This window comes from Fukomys damarensis, unplaced genomic scaffold (genome assembly GCF_012274545.1).
Source record: "Fukomys damarensis isolate Sample0158 unplaced genomic scaffold, DMR_v1.0_HiC HiC_scaffold_4, whole genome shotgun sequence".
Classification (NCBI taxonomy): domain Eukaryota; kingdom Metazoa; phylum Chordata; class Mammalia; order Rodentia; family Bathyergidae; genus Fukomys; species Fukomys damarensis.
This window is the reverse complement of record NW_022900916.1, coordinates 14562525-14585721: the sequence shown is the minus strand read 5'-3', so window position 1 is coordinate 14585721 and position 23197 is coordinate 14562525. Positions and strand designations below refer to the sequence as shown.

Genomic DNA, 23197 nt, shown 5'->3' with positions numbered 1-23197 from the left:
CTCTCCCCCCCTCTCTCTCCTCTCTCTCCTTCTCTCTCCATCCTTCCCTCCCTCCCTTCCTTCTCCCTCTCCTCTTTCTCTCTGTCTCTTTCTTTCTTTCTTTTTCTGAAGAGTATATTCTAAATGAAATACTTAGCTAATGAAATCATTCCTGACCCAATAGTTAGAATTGATGAAATTAAAGGCAGAACTTTGAGGCAGATAGCAACGGCTTGGGGACTTACCTATACACAGCCTGTGCCAAGTTCCCTGAAAATAACTGGTAAAGTACTTTTACCTGGTATTTTTAAATTCACATGGCATGATAGCTGGTTTCACTAGTACTGTGAGTCCCCAAGTTACGAACAAGTTCCATTATGTGAGCATTGTTTGTAAGTCAGATTTGTTTATAAGGTGACTGTGGGTCTTATACAGTATATCTGAGAATGTTTGCAACAGGGACTTACTGTAATGCAGGTAGTTTATTTTTATTATTAAAGGAAATATTTCTTGTGTGCTTCATGTTGCTCATTCAAGTTTAAAAGCTATTTTATCAATGTTCCATTATGTTAGTAGTTGGGATTAGTAATTGTGTTTTACTTTTAAATATTGACTCTAAACTTCTTACTTTTGGATATAGTATAGTTTCCAGTTTTATGAATGATGTTCAATTTTTGTCTATAGATATCTAATAAAATACAAACTTACTGAATTTGAGAAAAGTGCATTCACCTAACTTTGATTCTGATGTTTTAAATAATTTAAATAAAATTTAGAGTCATAATATTTCATGGTATGGATGCTTTTGCTATTTCATTCCTTAACAAGAATAGAAGTCACATTCCAAAAACTTAAAACATTTTAAAATTATTATTTGACTGACTTTTAAAAGTAGTTCTGAACTTGACAAACTTAGTTGAAGAAAGAGACTTTGAATGTGGCCAGGAATTTAGCTCAGCGGCACCATGCCTGCCTCGCAAGCGCAAGGTCCTGAGTTTGGTCCCTGGTATGGAGAGGGAAGCTGGGAGAGGTTGAACAGTGAAAATCTCCAATTCATTGTATGTGATTTGTGACAACTTATTATCCTTTTAAAAAACTTTTAGAGTTTGCTAGTCGTGTTAGTTATTTTCCTGTGACTGTGACGATACTGGCACCCACAGTTTAAAGGGTCACAGTTTCAGAGGGTTCAGTCCCTAGTTGGCTGGCTCCAAGGCAGAAACAGCGTGGTGGATGGACATGAAGGAGGAGAGCTGCTCACCCCAGGGCCCTGAGGAAGCAGTGAGAAAACGGAGGCGCTGGGGTGAGAGGACACCCTTCCAGGGTACTACCCAGGGACCTATATTTTCTGACAAGGCCCCACCTCCAAACAGCGCATTTAGCTAGGAACTCATCAACAGTTTAATCTACTTATTTATTCAATGTCACAACGATCCGGTCACCTTCTCAAACCCCATCCCCGAACACATGAGCCTTTTGGGGGACATTTTATATCCAAACCATTTCACATAATGATTTTTTAAAGTTTTATAGCCGTAATCTACATGCTTTGTTGACTCTTGAGCCTTAGGGGTCTTGTGAAGGGTCAAACAATCTATCTTTTAAACAAGTAAGACACAGCAAATAATCTGAGAAAACTAGCTTCCCTACAAAAATGTTATGTTATTATGTATTTTATAATATATTTCTGTAGTTTGGACCAGCCAGATCTCATTGGACTCACTGGTTTAAAAGCCAGGAGTCAGCAGGACACCTTCTTGCCCCTTATGAGTCTCTCTTTTAAAATAGGCACATTATGGTCCACTGAGTGGCACCCTCACTGTCACCTGCAACTTTCATTTCCCTTTGCCATTAAAATTAACTTACCTGAACCATAAGTTCTGGAAATCTGGATATGGACCGCTTTGAAGGGCTCTTCTGCTGCCTGCCATCCTGTTGGCCAAAATTTGAGATTCAAAATCAGACCTGAAGATACCTTTCACTGTTGTTTCCTGGGTGTTCTTATTACAATCATATCAAACCTCTAGGTTTCCTAGGCTATGATAACTGAAGGAAATAGTAGTACTCTTCATTTATGAGTAAAAATAGTTTTATTAAGAAAGCAAAGCATCAGTGTTGAATATTACTAACCACTAATTTTAGGAAAGATAAAATTTCACTGGGAAAAAATTTTTTAAAAACATGAATAACTGATTAAAATTATTCCAGATTTATTCACTGTTGCAACTGTTGTTTTCACAAGACTTGAATACTTGTTTTACCTGTTTACTACCAATGTCATTAACTGGTCTGTTGAAGAAGAGGAAGAATATTCCCAGTTCTACTGTTTCAAATTGAATTGAAAACATTGTATTAAAAAGTTCATTTATTTTGTTTGATAATCCAAGATCTTTTCTTGAATTTGACTTACACACACGCATGCGCGCGCGCACACACACACACACACACACACACACACACACACACACACGTCTTCTTTAACTAATGCTACTTCTTTTTAAAAGAATCTGGGCTGCTTTTGTTGATAAATAACAATAAATGTCTCACCTAGCCAAAGCACAAAGTGAACATTTAACATTAATATGATATGGCCTATTTCTTTCTCCCCCGCCACAGCTAAGGTGTCACTATGTCAGAGTTACGGGCCTGAGTTCAGATGTGCTCTACTAAACAGACTAAGAGACTGACTTCTTGGGGAGGCAGCCTGCTTGACCAAGCATGATTGGCATTGGGGGACCATACATGTGTCACTTTGGGGTTGGGTAGCGATCTTGATTTGGAAAAATGAAAACCTACAGACTTTAAATACTAAAACCTTAATAACTAATAAATAGCAAGGAAGATTAGATTTCACTGTTTATCTTCCTTTTTTAAATTACTGGGCTAAATACAGGGCCTTTGCACTGAATTGCATCCTCAGGCCTTTTTTTTGTTTGTTTGTTTTATTTTGAGGTAAGATCTCACTAAATCACCAAAAGTTGCCCAGGGTGGGCTTGAGTTTGTAATCTCCCCGCCTAGCCTCCCAGAATATTGGGATTATAGACATGTGATAGCAGGCCCAGCTATTTCTTCCTGAATATGTTTAGGCCAAGAGTCTTTAAAAGGACGGATGTTCAGCCAGTGACAGTCACTTACAATGTGCTTTTCCTGTACTTGATCAATCCCTTGTCATAACACTTGTGACATACTTTAAAGTCTTCCTCTAGTACTTAGTATAGTTTGAATAAGACACGTAGACTCTAGTAAATATTTAAATGCCAGGTAGGAACTGAGAGAGTGTGCAATAGTACATTTTATAAAGACCTTCACATAATACTCAGTGATGAAGTTTTACCACTAGATTCTGGTATCTAAATATGTAAATGATGAGAAGAAGGGAAGAGATACATGGAGGCAATGATTTCTCAAATGAACTTTCAGAAAATTCCTTATCCTTAAAATGTTATTGTACAGAAACAGCTTATTATTGACCTACCAAATTAATGGCATGAAGACCATATCAAATATTATTTCTAGGAAGGAAGGTAAAACTTTCGACAGTCAGGTGATTAGGCTTACTTCAAATATTGGGTCAAATTATTTGCACTCTCCACATTTCAGTACGTAGTTGTGCTTTTGTTTGTTTCATATAAGACTTCTGAGACTTGGCGGTCAGGTATGGTAGCTTATGCCCATAATGCCTATACTTGGGGAGGCTGAGTCAGGAGGATCACAAGTTCAAATCAGCCTGGACAGATTAGTGACTTAGTGGAACCCTGTCTCAAAATAATAAAATAATAAAAAACAATAAAAAGCAAATAATTAAGAATAAAAATAGGGATGTAGCTCAGTGAGAAGTCAAACTCCAGTACCGCAAAACAAACATGCAAACAAGCAAAACAATAAAACCAGTTAATATCATCTATTTAATGCCAAAACTGACCAATCTGTTTATATTTCTTTGTAAAAACTACATAAAACTCATCAGGTGTATTTGAAGAAAGATTTATTTGTTGACTATAAAAGGGTAGAAATTATATATTTATATATGTATGATATTTAATGATGATAAGAATAATTTTAAAAATATGGTCCAAAATTAAGGATTAAGAATATGTAAGGGTCTTATAGCTAAGGATGTTTAAACTATGGCTTTCTGCTTGGGGAAATAAAGAAATCACAGTTAATGATTCTATCCCACCGTTTTTCCAATCAAATAAGAAAATATGTGATTTTCACATTACTATTTCCTCAAGAATCCTGAAGTGTGAAGATTCAGTCTAGAACTATTTTTTATCCACTTGATGTAGTTGACCTGGATTGTTTAATTTCTGATAGTTAATAAGCATACCTACAATTATAGGCAGAAGTCAATATATAGTTGGCATTTAATGTTCCCAGCGTTCCAAATGTGTCTTTCAAGGGTGTATTTGATTGTGTATACATTTGAGAAGACAGGAAGACACTTAGTTCTCACGAAGTGTGCCTGTGCAGTCACAGCAGAGTCTTTTTGGGTAGTTCGTGGAGCCTGTTGTGTTGGCTCCTTCATGATACCCACCGGCGTGCTTCATTTCTGACCCGGTAGGACCTCCTCCGGGGATCACAGAGCTGTGAGGTCTTCATGCCTATTCAGGCCCAGGAATTTCTACTGAGACTGCCAACAAAGGTGCAAATTTTGATGTTCCGTGTACCTTTTTTCTCCCTAATATGAGTGCTTGTACAGTAAGGACTCCATTAAAGCTACTTGACTTTGAGTAGCTAGTGATCTAGCCGAGGTTGCCACATTGCTGTAACTGGGAGTTCTGAATCAGTGCCTCCTTCATCAAGGTATGGACTTGGATTTGGGACCTGATTTAGTTTTGTACCTTTGGCTCGATGGCGCAGCAGGATCTAGCTTTTGGAGAATAGTAGCTTGAATATATCTACATTACTTTTGAAAAACGTGAACATTATGCAGTGAGCATCACTCGGATTTTCTAATAGTCTGAAATTAGATTCAGGTATTAACACCTTTGCACAGCTGATATATGATCTGTCTCCATGGAACATTAAAAAAAATCTTTCAGATCTTGCAATGCATGTTTCATGTGAAATGCCCTTCAAAATGTCTCTACTTGCTAGTTTTTAAAATGAATCCCCCCTTTAAGTTCTTTCTTGCTTTTTTCCCCAAGAAGTAGCAGAACAAAGGTTTCAGATGTAACATGTAGGTGTCTTGACTCACCGTGTGAGAAAGTGGCAGGTGTCCCCTTGGAATGTGTCCTGTCTCCACGGAGTGAAAGGAAGGAAGGCCAGAGCGTGGGAGAGGACCAGGTGGACAGAGCTCCATTGCCCCAGCAAGAACCTGGAGGACTCAGACAGCTTTCCACCCGAGTGGGCTCGAATGATGGGTCTTTTCCTCAGTCCTGGAAATGCGTTTGATTCTGTGCTTTCCTAAACGCATTGTTTTGATTTTTCATCTTCTGTTTTTTTCATTGTTTATCAGTACCTTTTTAGGTATACAGTGCAGTTACATTGGGATTGTGGACCTTTACATGACTTAACTTGGTTCTTATTTTTTCCCCATATTCCTGCTCTCCGTTCACCCACTCCACCATTCCCTATTTACAAAGACCTTATTTCCATTTTTTCCTTTCCTCATATTTTTTTCCCATCTTTCCTTTCCCCTACCGCTCCCAGTTCCCCTACTCCTTTAGCCCTTTTCTTCCTATTTCACATTATGAATTACACAATTTGACCCTTATTTGCGCATTTAGTTTTTCACAACAGAAAGGAAGGCTGGGTGTGGTGGCACACACCTGTAATCCCAGCATTCCGTAGGCAGAGGCTGGTGGATCACTGTGAGTCCAAGGCCAGACTGAATGACATAGTGAGAGCCTGTCTCAAAAAAAAAAAAAAAACCAGGAGTCTCTCCAACTCCTAAACACTGCTTATCATTTCATACTTTGTATTTCTTATTTATTTTTATCAATGCATAGTTGCAGTACACAATGGTCATATTCATTGTGGGAAGTTAATATATGTTTGCGATACATCTTAATTTCTTTTTATTCTCTACCCCCTCCCTCCATCTTTCTTCCCTCTCTTGGTCTCCTTCCCTTTTGCAAAATACCTATCTTTTAAAAATAAAATGTACATTTTTTTTTCTGCAAATGAAAACTTGGTAATAGTCAACACTTAGGCTTACTTTAAACATTTTTATTGTGCTCAAAGATCTTAGCTATAAACTTGTATTTCTTACTAGAAAGTAAGGTTATCCTAATTTTGTGTAAAGCATGGCCAGTTGGTTTTATTTGCCAAATATAGACTTAACTAGAGGCAAGAATTATGAATTATCCACATAATTTTAATAGTGTGATTGCAGCCAAATGCAGTAATTCAATCTTTTAAAGCTTTCGTTTGGATTAGCCTCTCACTGACCAAGAGTACTGATAGATTTCAGGATAAATTCATGTATCTTTCAGTTTTGGTCAGTGTTTGTCTTACCTGGCAGTTTCTTCCTGTTGGGAGAGACATACCATAACAGGGTATTAATATTTGACAAAAGCAGATTGTAAAGCATGACATGTAATTTCCATAATGAATGAATGTGAGCAGCCAGAAAGAAGTGAGAAAATACAAATAACAAAGTATTTCTGGCATTTATTTTTGGATAATTAAATCAAGGATGATTTTAGATAAAAATAAGTAATTAAATAAATAAATTGTAAGAAGACAAAAGTGCAAAAAAAGTCTTTAGACCAATTTGTAGTGGAAGCAAGACAACGTGATACATTTTGCCCCAAAGAAAATTAGCATATAGTGTGTGGATTCTTGTGGATATTCATGCTACATGTATATTTGTGAAAGACTGCATACAGTTGAAAATACGCTAAATAAGAACACATTATTGTACCAGAAAGTTAGTCCAACTCAAGATCATCTGTAACTATCATAGTAATTTGGAACTTAAAATGTTAAAGATTAACCCCAGACTTCCTAAATCTCTTCTGTATACCTTTGCATTAACTCACATAAATTTGTACTAAGAATGATCATTTTTAAAATGGTATAAAGCTAGGTATGGTAATTTATGGATGTAATCTTAGTACTCTGGGATCCTGTCTCCGAAAAAAAAAATGCTGGGGAATGTAGATCACTAAGAAAGCTATGGGCTCAATCCCTACTACCTCAGAAAAAGAGTAATATATTTAACAATGTGTTTCTAATTTTTTAAGTAACACAGATTTTACAACGAAATCGAATTTGACAAAATTATAGATTTTTCTTGTTCTTAAAACAGAGCTTTGTGTTTTTGGTGTGCATTTTTAAAATTTTGTCAAAGAATTTTAGAAACCAGAGCCAGGAAATGAACTTAGGGCTTTACAGGGACTTCAAAACAATCATTTATGCTTTCAGAATGGGGTTAAATAATTGTTCTTTTTAACCAAAGTTAGGGATTGTGTAGTATACAGGATGAGCTTATTTTAAATACAATTTGTCCCTTTTGGCAGTTTATATTTTGATTGATATCTTACATCACAATTTATTGTGGTTCTACAGCCTTTTAGAAAGAAAGAGAATAATTTTATACTGTCATCATCAATTTATTTGTGGTGCTGCTTGTACATTTCTATTGATTTTTGAAAAAGTGAAACCGCATTGCTAATAGTAACGACCTCCATAACAACCAGTAATGTAGGGTTCGGATGAATAGGTGCGCGGACCCGCCCTGGACTTCTTCTGGTCCGCAGCGGCCTGACCGGGACCTCTGTAGGTCTGTGCTCATTTGCCTCTGGCATTTGTTGTCTATTGCAAAATATAGATAAGGTTGTTTCTCTTGTAAAACATAACCGCATTTAAGTCAGAGCCTTTGAAAATTCTCACAATAAAAGCCTAGAAATATGCTAACAAATAAGTGCTTTATTATCCTTCAAGTAAAATGATGAAATAATTAATCTGAGACTAAAAAACGAACTAATGCCTGTCATTTGTCAGCATTCCAGTGACTATTCTGAACTTGGACTTCCTCAGTTATGCTTGTGTTCCCCTCTTTCCAGTATTGCCTGGGCATTTTAATAAAATGTTATTGTTTTCATGTGGATATATATATATCAAATATATTGTTTGTTTTGTTCTTTTGAGACAGGGTCTCACTATGTAGATGAGACTGACCTGGAACTCACGATGTAGCCCAGGTTGGTCTCGAACTAACAGCGATCGTCCTGCCTCAGCCCCCCTAGTGCTGGGATTACAGGCGTGCGCCACCATGCCTGGACATTTTGTTACACAGTGTATAAGTGATGAACAATTAATTAAAATACACAACATATTTAAAAAATTAGATTCTCTTCATTTTTTCACACAAAAATGGTTGATTGAACTTTTGCATTTCACTGGTGCGATTAAATTGCCTAATAAGAACACATTTAGCAACAAATTTAACAGCTCGTGAACTAATGAAAAAAAAAATCAACAAATTGCTGTGCCTAAAAATGGCTTCATTTAGCTGAACCATCATTTACTTATTGAAAAGATCTATGGACATTGTTTCTACAAGATAAGGAAAGAAAGTAGAATGAAAAAGAAGAGCAAAAGGGAAGAACACGAGAGTGAGGAGAACGAAGGATGGAGGGGAAATAGAAAGAGATAGAGACGGAGGGAAGAAGAGAGGGAAGGGGAAAGGGAGAGAAAAAAGAGGAATAAGAGAGACCAGTCATGGGGGAGAGGGAGCAGGCAGGGAGGATATCTGGCATTTATTTGGTGCTAGAGTTGAACTTGCTTCTCGGTGGCAGAATTGCTTTCTAGACACAATAGACCCTAACGCAAACCTCACAGAATGTTATGCAGTCGTCTTTGTCAGAAGTTCATTTTGTGCTCTTACTTGCAGAGATTATAGCTTCTTTCCTGCTAAAAGTGGGAGTCGGACCCATGGAGCTTTTCATAAGGACTGGTTGTGCTTTTCTGTGACTCATTTCAGGCAAAGCAGATGCGCAGTGGTTAACATTTAGTAGCGAGTGTGGCACCTACAGCAGCATTTCAGGTCAGTGGCACTCTCTGCTCAAGGTGATTCAGGTAGTTGTGGACCTGGGTCCTACAAAGGACACACTTGCCAAACAATGGAATAGCTCTCCACAGAGTACCTGGCGCCTGATTGTCATTCAGCAGATATTTGTTGAATGAATTCATGACTGTGAGGAATATCCTCTGTACCTAAGAACACAGTCTTTCTATTATATCATAGTTTTTCTATTATTTTGCATGATCAGACTGAGGTTTTTATATTCTGAAAACACAGGTAATTGGCTAATTTGCTCCTGCTTGCCTGAGTTTGCTGTTCCATACCCATTACCCATCTAATTCCAGGCTGAAGTCAAATATAAAATTATGAGAATATTATTCTTTGCCCTTGTAGGGAATTTTGTTTTCCCAGGAGCATAGAACCTTGCATGGGTTTTTAAATCAATATTATTTTGTCATGTTCATGTTGAATACTTCATGACTTTTCTTATGGCTTATATTTTTACTGAATATTTGGGGGTCTACATGCTTAATCTTCTGGAATGTCCATGTGAGAGTTCCCAGCTGTGTTTGCCGAGGTGGGCTATGATGCCCACCTGCATGAGCCCAACCCTGGACTTTAAAGTTTCAGAACCACTGTATCTACATACTATTTGGAGACTGCAGAATCATTCATTTTCATATCAATATAAGTGCTTTGGGAAAGGATAAAGGACTTATAAATTGCCATTTATTGTTCAATCATAAGAAATATATGATACTCTTCCTAGGTTAATAAATTAATTTTGGTATTCATGAAACAGTGACTGATATCAGTCATGAAAATGGCAATTGAATGAAATTCTAGTAGGTGTTACACCATGAATGAGCCTTGAAGACATTATCTGAGTGAAATGTCTAGGCACAGAAGGAACAATGTTATGTTACATCAATTACATGAGAGATCTGGTAGCAATATTTTGGCAAATATGTTATGATATAACCATCTTTATCAATTACTCAATGCTTGTTTCTTTAAGTGGAGTAAGTGACTTGCTATTGCACGCAAGTAGGAAATTAAGACTTTCTTCTTATCATCTTTGGTCTGCGTATGTGGACAGGAATGACAGATTGCCAGTGGTATCAGTTCTACATAACTGTATGTTCCAAAAACCCCATATATTGTAAAATTCCACACTTGCCCATACCCACACATTGCAAAATTCATTTTCATGTGTGTTTCAAAGCTGTTTTCTTACTCTGGCTTGGTGTTAGAGGGTTTAAAAATGAGTTTATACTCCTGATCTCAATGTGATTAAAATGTACAGGAAAAACTAGATGTTTATGGGAAAGGTGGATAAACTATTAATTTATATGGGTTCTGTGTATTCTGAAAGCATTCTAGTTTTGTATGCAGTGTTTCATTATGACTGTGGAAATGCAGCCTATTGGGATGCTAGTGTGTGTTTCTTGTCCCAGTTCAAGGGGAATAGCTTAAAACCAATGCTGCCATTCAAAATTCAAGACTCTCTTGGAGGTTGATAGGGCACCGGGTCAATATGTTACTTTGGCTGATTCTAGCACAAGACATCTAGGTGCTATGGTCCTGAAAATTAGCTTTCTGGATCAAGATAGTTTATTAGTTGGCAGTGAGGAAATGTCTATGTGTTTTCCAAAGCTAAGGTTAAGGTGATAAAGCAATTGAGCCTTTTAACACTTAAAGAAAGGTGGAGGTGAAATAAAATAGTCATTCAAAACAACAAACAATTAATTGAGTCTCTTTGTTAACAGGCGGGAGGTCAAGTACACACAGTCACAGCAGTGATGCAGTCTGCATTCTAAGCAGCTGAGTCTTTGACTTGAAAATGATTAGATTGGATTGTTGGAAACTAATTAAAATGAGAACTTAGCTTAGACGAGTAGTGTTATAATAGGAAAGATACTATTAAAAATTAAAATACGGTCATTTACCTTATTTTCTATCTTGTAAGTTCCATAGAGCTATCTTTGACTTATATTTCCTTGTCTTTTATTAAGTCATATTATATATTTGATTAACACCCACAACTAATAATTACATAGTAAGCTATTGGCTGTGATTAAATCAGCATAACTACAAGTTGGTTGATGTCTGTGTATTAAAAGTTAATAAAAATGAAGTGGAATGTTTTTCTGAAACATTTGAATTAGGTACCTTTTCATCACAAGCGTCCTTTGATTTTATATTTCAATCTTTAAAGCCTGGAATTACAATGACTTGAGAACTGTAATTGCAAAAGACAAGATGTTCAGAAAATTTTCTTCCCACGTATAAAACAAAAACAGTGTGATAGGAAATAATTGTGCCTCAGACAGAGGCCCCAAAGCAAACTTGCGTGTCATTTGATTTTTAGATGGTACCTGAGAAGGATAAGTGTCTGAAATGTGCAGGGGGTCGTGCTGAAGGAAGTCTGGGAAGGAGAATTAGAAAAGACCTGGAACTTTTCTTGGATTGTGTGGTGTAGCATTGGAGAGAGCATGTGAGCCCGAGTGAACAGCCTGGAGGGATGGGCATTGTGCTGGAAAAAGCAAGGCAGACAGATGGCTGCGGCAAGGAAGAGCCGATACAGGGTGGGAACGACACGGTGCGCTTCGGTAAGGCTCGAGGGCTCTGTATTTTACAGTGAAGCTGAGTTGGAGAGTTTCTGTGAGATTTACTTGACTTCGTCTTTCTAGAAAAGCATTTTATCTTAGGGTGTAGGACCAGGTGTAGGACCATTTATCCACGTGGTCGTTCCAATATATGGTGCTAGTGCTGATAAACCGATCCTAATGTGAATTAGAACCTGAGAACATATTTTGTAGTAGAGGCTGCTCTTAATCACTGATGTTTGTACTCGTATCTCTTGGCAAAGATTCCATGCCACGGTGAAACGAGACTTAGGTTTCAGCCACTCAGATGAAGAATGGTAGGTGGCAAGCATATGTGTCTGACAATCTGCTTTTGTTTAAATCAAAATCTCCTTCACGCATTTAACCCACAGACACGTAAGATCCCTTGGAAATTATGTCCCTTCATTCATGAAGCATCGATTACAGTAAACATTGATTTGCTCCAGTGTAGAGCTATTTGAGGATTGCAAATGGTTCTTGTACCTGTGTCTGGAAGATACTCATTAAGGTTTGGCTGTGGGACCCATATGCAGATCAGGTCCCCTGTGAATTTCATCCACAAAAGAAAATGAGGATTTGCTCTCATTTTGATTTAGTAATCTCATGCTTCTGTTCTGGTCTAGAAGAAAGCTGTTGATCATGTCTGAGCTGCAGAGTGGTTTCAGAGCCTGTGAAATGTACAGCTCACGAAGAACATCAACATGACAGCTGCAGAGATTAGAGTCCATTTTGTGTGCGTACAGAATTAGAGAACCAAGCCTCAGAAAGCAGGCAAGACTTCTCACATTAATCAGTGTCTTCCAACCTAGAATCAGGGCAGCTTCCTGGAAGGAACAACTCCTGTGGGCTGACACTGTGTGTTTCCATAAGTGGGTACCTAATTATCTGGAATAAAGATTATGGCCTGGGAAAGATAAGTAGCCGTGGTACAGGTGTGCTAAGGAATGGCCCAAAGGGATAAATCTTCTGACACACTGTAGCCTCCAGATATTAGTATTTTTATGAAAAGATTGCGCCTGAACACATTATATTTATTGCTGACTGTTTACAGTCAAACGAAAATAGTAAGAAAAAATCTAGGGAAGGAGACATCACCAGTGGAAATATGGTAGTGATTTTTGGAAAGGAATATTTTTTGGTGTTCTCCATCTCAACCCTAGAAACTAGGAATATTTTCCTGGCTGTTTATAGTACATATAATATATATATATATGTACAATATAATGATTTGATAGATATATATTATGAAATGAGAAAATCAAGCTAATTCACAGTTTGTAACCTCACATATCTATTGTTTTTTTGTCATGACAACACGTTTACTATCTTAGCAATTGCCAAGTACACAATATATTACTGTTTATTGCAGTCTCTGTGTTATACTGTAGATCTCCAGAACTCCCGTGCAATTGAAACTTTGTGCTCTTCAAACAACATCACCTCATTTCTGCCTCCTCCTGAAAACCCCTGGCAACCTCCATTCTATTTCCTGTAACTAGGAATATTTTGGCTTCCTAATTTTCTTAAAGAATGAAACTTTTCCAGGATAACCTAACAAGGGAAAGGGCAGTGGTCAGTTTGTAGCAACACGATCATCAGACTTGCTCTGGCTTTGAGGCCTTTTAATGACCTGGGCCCCCAGGAGCCTCTTCACTGTCCTCTGTCTCTACTGGAGACATCATCGTTTCCGTGCATTTTTCACGGAATCCATGGGTCCCACCCTCTTCCTACGGGCCTGGCTGTTTCTCTGGTATCTACCTCTTTGGCTCATACCTCTCTGCTTGACTTCTCTAATGAGATAACCAGTTAATCCTTGGAAATAAATCTGTCTCATTTTTCTTTTGTTGTTTCCACAGTTTCTTCATAGTCTTTCACAATTCTATAACACCCCCACCTCAGTTTTTGTCACTTCTAACTTGCCTCCTTTCACCAAAGGACAGTCTTTGGTATCATGAAGCTAAAATTGTCTATACATAAATTATGGTAGTAACCAGTTATTGAAGTATAAATAGAAAATAAAATACATTGAAGTTTCTGATAACTTAGCAACTAGAGCTTTATAAGTTTCTCTCAAGCTGAGAAAGTAAATAATAATGCTGTTTTCAGGGGCAACTACTTGCAATTGATTTTGTAAAACCCCAACCTTCATGTATTTTTTTTCCTCAAGACAGTCATTGATGCTATTCAGTTTGCTATTGGGAGCAGAAAGGACATTTTCAAGGGAATACATTGTATATAGTTATTGGAGCCTAATTGAAACGCTTATGTAAAGCAACAGTATACTATTTTAAAAATTAATAAATTCAACAGGGTTAGAACAAAGATGAGTCAAAATACGCATATGGTACTTATGTTCTGACCTCCACACTGTCAATATTCTCCAGAAGAGTGAGCGTTTAGAGAAATTAGGATAATATCAGCGATTGTGCAGAATCTCATCTCCCCCACACATGCTAATTTGATTTTGCTAGTAAATTTTGAATCCAGTAGCACAGTTGAATATTAATAATGCATGTCACCAAAGTCACTAGAGAGCATATTAATCCATATGGAAAAAGCCAATGAAATGGGGAGTTTAGAGTATGTTGGTGTTGGGGATATCGCCTCAGTAGACCTCTGTCCCTCTCGGCACCTGTGGAAAAGCACATTGGCTTGTCTGGTTCTAAATTGTAAAGATTCCCCTTACCAGCATCCCCCAAGATTGGCAACCATTGAAATGCCCCATTCCCAGTGAACTCTTTGCTATTATCTGACCCTGAATGGTGTCATATGATGACCATAGTCATGAAACAAAAAGGCAAGAGGTGAGCACATCAGTGTATACTTCCCCTTTTATCTAACCACAGACAGGTGCATGTTTCAGGTGCATAGCTCCGGTGGGCACAAATAACCCTAACAGCTTCTGTCCATCCCAGTCACGTACTGGAAACAATCAGAAGTCTTCAAAAGCTTAATTTACCACGAGTAATATATTATTTTTGTACTCACAAGTGTAGAAATTCTTCCTCTGTTTTAGATAGTTGACTAGTTGGAAAATAATTATAGGTAGAAAGATAGGTGGAGGTCAAATGCTGGCCCCAGGTAAAATGGTCAGGACTTTCTTGGTTGTCTTCCTGTTCATTTTTACTAAGTGGCTCCTTCCCCCAAGCTTGATATCACCCTCTCCGCAGCGTGGCCAGCATCGTAGCAAGTTGACAGGTGAGCTGTGTTGGGGACAGGCTGACGCATGTGCCATTCTTCCAAGGGCATTCTCCAACTGACTAGTTTGTACATAATAGTACCCGTCTTGGTTATCGGTCAGTCTACCTTCTCTGTGCCATTTGGATAGCTATAGATACGGTGTGATATAAAAAGTCCAAATAACTGCATATTTCTGATGATTTGGGGTATGAATATTCATCAAGCCTCCCAATCTAATTGAAGCTAAAAATCTAAAGCTGGGTAGCTTCACTGAAATATTAAGGTTATGAAGATAGACTGAAAGCTTTATTCCTTCGAAAACAAGTTATTTTATTTTATTTCACGACTTTAAATGGTATTGTGTTGCAGAAGCATACTCAGTGAGATAATGTGGGTAGAAGGCTGTTACTTAGCTCGAGTAGAGGAAAAATGAATAGTTTTGCAAGTTATATCTGGCATTGGTGCAATTTGAGAGTCTAGAATAGTGTTTTATGTTAAGTATTCATCTCCATTTCCACAGGTATGTTCAACTCTAAGCATATTCAATGTATAAAAGCACAGGTTTACAAAATAAATAAATCAGGGAATACAAAAGGAAATTTAATTTTCACAAATATATTTTCTTTAAGTACTGACATTGTGATTTCATGATAGAATAACACGCATATAACCTACATTCTACATATTATACATATGCTGTATATATTCATTGATATACAATGTGTTTTACACAATGGGGTACAACTGTACTTATGTTTAATTACTAAAGATTGAATCATCCTATATTTTGAAATCTTGAGTTAAATATTGGTTGAAATTATGTCACTGTTATGATTACACTAACTTCTTTGATTTTTCATAGTTCAGTGAAGGCATTTGTTTTTCAAATTAGAAAAAAAATTCAATTACAAAACTATTGCATCTCTTTTTAATTATAGAAGTTTGAGCTGTAATACACATTTAATTGATTTTATATAATCAAAGCTGACTTATCAATAAGACTATTTGTCACCATTTGCTTAGTAAATTTCTCCTAATCATAGTTAAAATGAAAACAATGCTTATTTCTAATCAAAAAATTTATGCACAACAGTTTCATTCCTTAAAGTTTATTGTTCTGCTTTTTTCATTAGTACCACTAAAATTAGTACCATTAAAATTGGCTTTACAGGGTGCAGGATTGTATAGATAAAGCTAAAACACAAACTTGTTCCTAGAAATCTGACTGGAATCTCCAATTTCCAAAATGGTTGCATCTTTGCTGCTAAGTAGCTGATCAGGGAGGTCTGCTTTGAGATTATGACCAAAATAGACAAACCATGCATTCATTCCCTGTTCCAATTCCATCTTACAAAATGAGACTGTAAAACCCCTGTGTCTGAAATTCTACTTCTCATTAAACCTCTTTCTATGTATGACCAACTTTGGTTGCTGTCTGGATGTGTTTCTCAGAAGCTACTCTTTTTCTAGAAAATAAACTATAGAAGATAAATTTGACACATTAAAAACTGAGTTCATGCCAACCCGTTTATGAGTCACTTTGCTAAAGCTGAGGTTCTTAGACTAAAGCATTTTCTGAGATACCAGAGAAAAAGTGACGGTTAGTGATGTATCATATTCTGTAAGTACATCTGAAGCTGGCGTCCGCTTGCGACAATGAGCAAAGACTGAAACACCAACAAATCTGTAGTGGTTTGTTTGTTTGTTTGTTTATGTTTAAAAGATTCAACATGATACAAAGAGAAGTTCACAAGGGGGAAAATGTAGCTGAAATGCTGGCCTAAGTGAAATATTTTGAGGTTTAATTCATAAAACTATGTTAAATTTGAAAAATGTGACCATTTAAAATGGGGCTGCAGTGGACCAAGTTCACACTACTCATAGCGAAGCAAGGGTACAGAGCGCGACCCTGGAAATTACTCATCCTTATTTGGCTTTTCAGAGAGTGCTCATCTAATTTGGAACTAAGCTGACTTTTTGGCATGGATATTGTTATATTTGGTTTTAATATTTCTTTAATTATTTAATAAAGCTTCATTAAATCTCTAAAATGATTTTCTTTGCCCACCAATGCAAAAAACCCTGAGAATATTTTTATTGAGAGGGTTTAAAGCCTTCGTCTGCCTATGAAACAAACAAACAAAAAAATGGCTTGTAACAATTGACTTAGGCCCATTAATTGATCTCTTTTATGAATTTATCTTAGAAAAGGATGACTAAAATTACTGGGTACACGTATGTGCTCAATGCTATAGGTAGTAGAAGAATTCATCACTGTTTCTAGAGATCCTCAAACTCAGAGAGCTTTAGGTTCTACGTGATGGTTAATGGCACAGGCTGATGAGACTATGGCAAAACCTCAGTATTTGTGAACACACACACACATCAAACAAAACATTCTTAGAAGCCAGATTTGGTTCTCTGGCTTCTCTGGTGTTACCTCTAACCCAGATTCATTCCGTAGCTTGCTTCCAGTCATTCAAAGTAGTGGAACAGTCGCAGCACACACTGCAGGCCACATTGACGCAGAGTATAAGGAAGACCATCACATGGTCAAGCAGATATCTTAGCTTGTGCATGATGAGCAAGATTAAAAGTAGCAGAGCAAGGGCTGTTTGTAATCTGAAGGCCTTTGTTTTTCTAAACACTATGAAAACCATGTCAAATCCTGACAATATTCTCTGAAATTTAAAAGAGAAAGGAAACCAGGCATGGTGGCGCACACCTGTAATCCCAGCACTTGGGAGGCTGAGGCAGGAGAATCACTGTGAGTTCAAGACCACAGCGGCTGGGCTACCTCGTGAGTTCCAGGTCAGTCTCAACTACATAGTGAGACCCTGTGTCAAAAAACAAATGAACCAAAAACAAAACAAACAAACAAAAGAGAAAGGACAAGAGAAGTTAACATTTGTTGTGACTTTTTATAAATCGATTAATTACTCTTTTCATTCTTTTTTGATGATTAAGACAATGGCAAATGTATTTTTAAAATTATGATGAAGTTAAGTTACATGGTTTGATGCATCATCCTCTTATAGGACAATGAAATATAGCCTAATATAAGATATCCTCAGAATATTGGTTTTTATGTTTACCTCACCGATGAAGCACAAAGATTTAGACCTCACTGGGGTGTAGACAATGCAATTAGCGTCCAGTAAATGGTGGAACTTTTAAGGGATCAAAGCTGATGTTAGACCATGGCTAAAGTGACTTCTAACCCTGTAGTGAATTCTGTGATAATCTGAACCAATCCTTAATTGAAAGTATCAAAATCTACCTGACTCAGTGAGGTTTTAGAATTTTATCATGAAAGAGAGAAGATTGAGAGTGCCTAGGCCCAGGGTAAAGGTATCTGTGGGACATCAGCGTGCTATGGGGGTCTGAAACAGAGAGAGCAGGACACATGCTATTCTCTCCACAAGTTTTCCAAGATACCGTCCCAGTGTTCTACACAGGGTCGAAATGATCACTTTTGGAAAACAGTATGTATAGGTGCAAATTCCCTATGATGAGTGTTATCATTGTGTATATCTAAAATATACCAATAAATGTTTTGCTTACAAACAATAACTTCTGGTCAGTAAAGAGCAATGTCCCAAAATAGCAAAAACACAAAACAAAACATGAAATCAGTTACACATAAGGCAAAGCTGTATTTGGTCAGTCACCGGGTAAAACAATGGCACCATTTCTCTCAAGAAAAGACAGGAAATTCAAAAGAAGTATCTCGAGTATGATCTTAACTAAGTCCTGTGCTTGTTCGTCAGCCCTCCTCCCTCACTCCACAGCCACTGTGGTTAGAGACCTACTTAATGTCTCGAATACTGTGCAGATCTATTGAGAACTGTGCAGTACAGAGACAATGCTGGATTTCTGGTCTAAACCTCTGGAGAAAAGTTGCCTAACTAAATCTTAAAAATAAAATAGACTGTTTACTGCTCAGGTCCCAGAAATAAATACTATAGAACGTTGCATATTATGAAGATGCTAAAATTACAAATTTAAGTGTCCATTGAGCAGCACACATCATATACCTAAAGTGTGGCGTGACCCTTATCTCTTTATTCTTCACATATTCTGGGGGCTAGGCAAGTGGCCAAGAAAATAAAGACAAAGATAACTTTTATGATAGAAATCTATAATAACTCTCCTACTACTTCTACTTACATCAAAGTAATGCATTTAACAGCCTAATGATTAAAATATAGATTTTAAGCAGTAATGGAATTAATGTTAGTAATAGCTGTTTTCATTTTGAATTATTTGATTAGATTCTTGAGTTTAATATTACGTTAAAATTTATAGATATGTTTGAAGTAGTAATTCATAAGACTGTAATTATATATAGATAGCTCATTTTACATACTCTATTTTGCCTCGTAATCTTAAAGTACAAATTATTTTAAAACGTAAAATACTTCTGAACATCTTAAATGCATAAAATTGTTGGTATAACATTTTTATTATGCTGAAAAGGGATTGCTTTTCATGTTATTTCACATATGTGACTCCCTTCTCAATATTAGGTTGCAAACTTTAAGTAGGTCTGGCCTCACCCTTGATTTGGTGCATTTCTTCTCAGGGAATGACATGCAATGCCAATAGTTGTCGTTAGCTAAAAGGCATCCAAATAATTTTCACCAAAAGTCTGGGCATTAAAGATTTTATCATACACAGTCCTTTTCTCTCCTTTTGTTTTGTATTCTTTTTGTTTCTTTCCCTGTAAACTGGTTGCACATTTTCCTTCCTGCAATTATAGGTATGAAGTTATGGTACAAATAATGTTTTCTAACTTTTATTTTTTAATCTGTAAATTTTGTTGATATTTCTGTATAATGAAATCCTCTTCTGCAACATCCTTTTCAATCACTGTAAGACATTCAATTGTGTGGATGATCAATAATCTACTTAACCAATCTCCTGTTGTTGAAATTTTTTCTAATTTTTATAGGCACTACTTTAGATAGCTGTAGAGCTAAAAATTTTGCAGACATCATTTCATCAAGGTCAATTCCTAAAAGTACACTTTGTTATCTAAGAAACAGTATAAGATCTTGACTGCCTTATGGAGAGCCATGATCACACAGGTTAGGGATACTCATGTTCCTCATAATGTTTTATTTGTATTGTTTGTCAGTCTAGTGAGAAAATGCTACAATATCTTCCTGTTGAATAACCAATTATTTGGTGACCACTAAGCCTGAATATTGTTTTATGCACTACTTATTATATAAACAGACAGAGGTGGGAGGGGCATTTTCTACTAGGTCTGTATGTTGCCCTGTGTGAAAGACCTAAATTCAACCAATCTAAATGTACCCAGATTCTCATTCTAGGTGTACATTGATGGTACCAGACTTACAGGAATATAATGTTTGTACAATTTAATGAAGGGGAAAAATAGTCAAAACTCTGATCAAACTTTATTTGGAAATAAAGAATATTACTATTTAACTGATTGTCGCCATAGACAATCACTTTACATGATTTCATTTTCTATACAAGATATTTCATGAAACAAGTCTTACTGAAACTGCATTTTTCCTTTTGTGAAATCTACATTTTAAATATATTTAATCTTTTTAGATTTTGTACATTACATTCCTTTTAAAAGTAGTTCAACTCAAATTGTGACTTGAATTGAAAACATTTTTATCTATCCATGATTTTCAAATATTTGGTAAATGATCATTTATGTGATATACGAGATGTTCCTTAAAAGCTTTTGTTAAATCAGAAGACTTAAGACATTATTGCAGGAATTTGTCCATGTTAAGAGAGGGCTACCCATTGCGACATAAGAAATTACCCAGCCGTAAGAAATGAGAAATTAGATTCATTCATAGGAAAATGGATACATATTGAGGATATACTCCTAAGTGAAATAAATAAGTCACATGTGTAAATACTGAAAAAGTTTCTCTGGTGTGAATAAACTATAATAGTACATAACATCCTAATAATATAATGGACAGTGTGAAATAGGAAGAAAAGGGGCTAAAGGTGTAGGGAAAGTGGGAAGGGTAGGGGAAAGTTAATGAGGGAAAAGAAAAAAATCTGAGAAAATGAAACAATGGAAGTGAAGTGTTTGTAAAGGGGGAGGGAGGAGGAGTGAAGAGAGGGCAGGGACAAGGGGAAAACATGAGAACCAAGCCTGTCATGTGAAGGTACAAGATCGCAATAATGAATGTAGCTGTACTGTATACCTAAAATGGACCAATAAACTCAATGAGGAAAGGAAAAAAAAAAGAAATTATCCCAGTATTTAGCTTAGAAAAGCAAGCATTGATCTCATGTGTTCTCCGAGGGTCATGAAAGCTCAATTGGATGGTGGCTCTGAGTCTCTGAGGCGGTCACAGCCCAGCTGTTGAGCGGGGTCGTCAGAGGGAAGGCTGACAGGGGCTAGCAGGGCTGCCTCGGAGCTCACCCCTGCGACTGTTCCCTTACCCGGGATCCTCACCAGCGGGTCTCTCCCAGGGCTGCTCAGGAGAGACATGACTCCCCCAGAGTAACTGTCTAGGCAAGGGCTTCGGGGAAAGAGGGGAGGCAGGGAGGGGGAGCGGGGAAGGGAAGCAGAGAAAGGTGAAAGACAAGGGTAAAGGAGAGGAAGACTCCAACATGGAAGTAGGACTGTTCCTTTATGGAATAATCTCAAGAAGAGCGGGCCATCACTTTTCCTTATTGTCTTGACCTCACAGTGGAAAGGAAACGCAGTGTGGGAAGGAAATACACAGGAGGTGCATCTGGAGAGGGAGAGACACAGAGGGAGGGAGAAGGAGAGGGCGGGGAGGAGAGAAAGGGAGAGAACGGGACAGAAGAGAGAGGCTGGAATTGATTTAGAGTAAATAATATCACTTCAAATAAAAGGTAGTCATGAAATAGATGAAAACAAATGTCATTGTTAATTATATCAAAACCTGCCAATGTCTCTCTGTAACCCTCTTTAGCATTCAAATTCCATAATTGTCAAGTGGTGAAACCTAAATGTAGTTTAAAGAAGTTCTCTAATTCTTTTTTTTAAGTACTTGTCTTCAATGCTTTTTGAAAGATTTAAATAAAGTTCGTTTTAATTTTAAGTGAGATAAATGTAAGTATTGTATCATTTTAAAGAAATGTCTATGTATGAATTTTTCCTATAAGTACTTATCTTTAATAACCATAATAATTTAACAATTAACTTTATCCCTTAATAATATAATTCTTTACCCCCTGTACTTTTTATTTTTTGTACAGTTTCAGCGTTGCTTCTTTTTTTTCCCGAGATTTAAAATAAGAGACACTTCACTAATAACATCGTATCACTTGAACCTAAGTAGGATCGATATCATGTCATGAGTGCAAAGAATTCTGTAATTATTTTAATATAGCCTATTTTGTTGTCAGATTTCTTTATTTTCTTAAAATAACGGAAAGATAACTGATTAGTATTAACTTTTTATTCTAGGTCCCCTAAAAACCCAGAACAGAAAATCATTAAGAGGGTGATTGCTCTTGAAGGAGATATTATAAGGTAGGTTCTGTTGCTGAATTCAAGTACAAAATATGCAGATATTTAATTTATTTATAAATCATGTTATTTGGAAAATGCCTCTCAATTCAAGGAGGGCCAGAGCCTTGAGAGTTTCTCCATGGCCTGATGCTGCTTTTGTGAGCATCATTCAGCATTCCGAGATGTAAGGCCTATGGAAGCTTACTGACCGTATTATCATTCTGAAATTGTGAGTGATAGGAAAAATACTCATTACACAAAAATTAACCATCTCTGTACCATTAAATCACTGATTTTGAGATATTAAATGTAGCACAATTACTTCACGACTTTGACAGCAACGTCCATTTTAGAAAAATTGAAGAACATCTTATTACTTTAGCAGCAAATCAAAAAGCTAAGAGGAACCTTTTATAATCATAGAGATACAAGAAAACTTGAAAGCATGTGAAATCTGAATCATAGACAACAATAGGAAATGTAGGTAATGACAGTATAATAATTAGGTGTTTAAAGAACATATTTATTATGCTTGTTGATAAATTACAAATATGTGAAATGGACTAATTAGTTATATGATATCTTATATCTCATTTTGATTACTTACTTTAAATAAGTTTTGGTCAAGTATATACAATGCATAGCCAAAAGGCTTTGAAAATGATATTCAAGAGTGTTCTGATCCTATTTTCCTATAAAGCTTCACCTAAAATATTCACATAGATGTTAGTACAGATTAAGCATTCTCACTACAATGAACCTCAGTCAGCTTTAGAGGAAAATCTAGACCAGAGTTCTCAAAGCATGGCCTGAGAATGTCTTGCAATCCCCAGGACCCTTTCTGGGGGTCTATAAGATCAAACGTTTTTCCCTTTTACATGAGCACGTCTTTGCAATGCATAGAGTTTGCTCTGAGCTTGAGGGGCTGTATCAAAACGTGAT

At 36.7% G+C, this 23197-nt stretch overlaps 1 protein-coding gene across 3 annotated transcripts in view; it reads left to right on the top strand.

Moving 5' to 3' along the window:
• Immp2l (inner mitochondrial membrane peptidase subunit 2) overlaps positions 1-23197 on the top strand; it is a 980466-nt gene that overhangs the window by 561845 nt on the left and 395424 nt on the right. For all 3 annotated transcript variants that reach the window (XM_033756935.1, XM_010643388.3, XM_010643389.3), the window contains exon 4: positions 22211-22276. In XM_033756935.1, coding sequence (XP_033612826.1) covers positions 22211-22276 — 66 coding nt within the window. The remainder of the gene's footprint in view (positions 1-22210; positions 22277-23197) is intronic.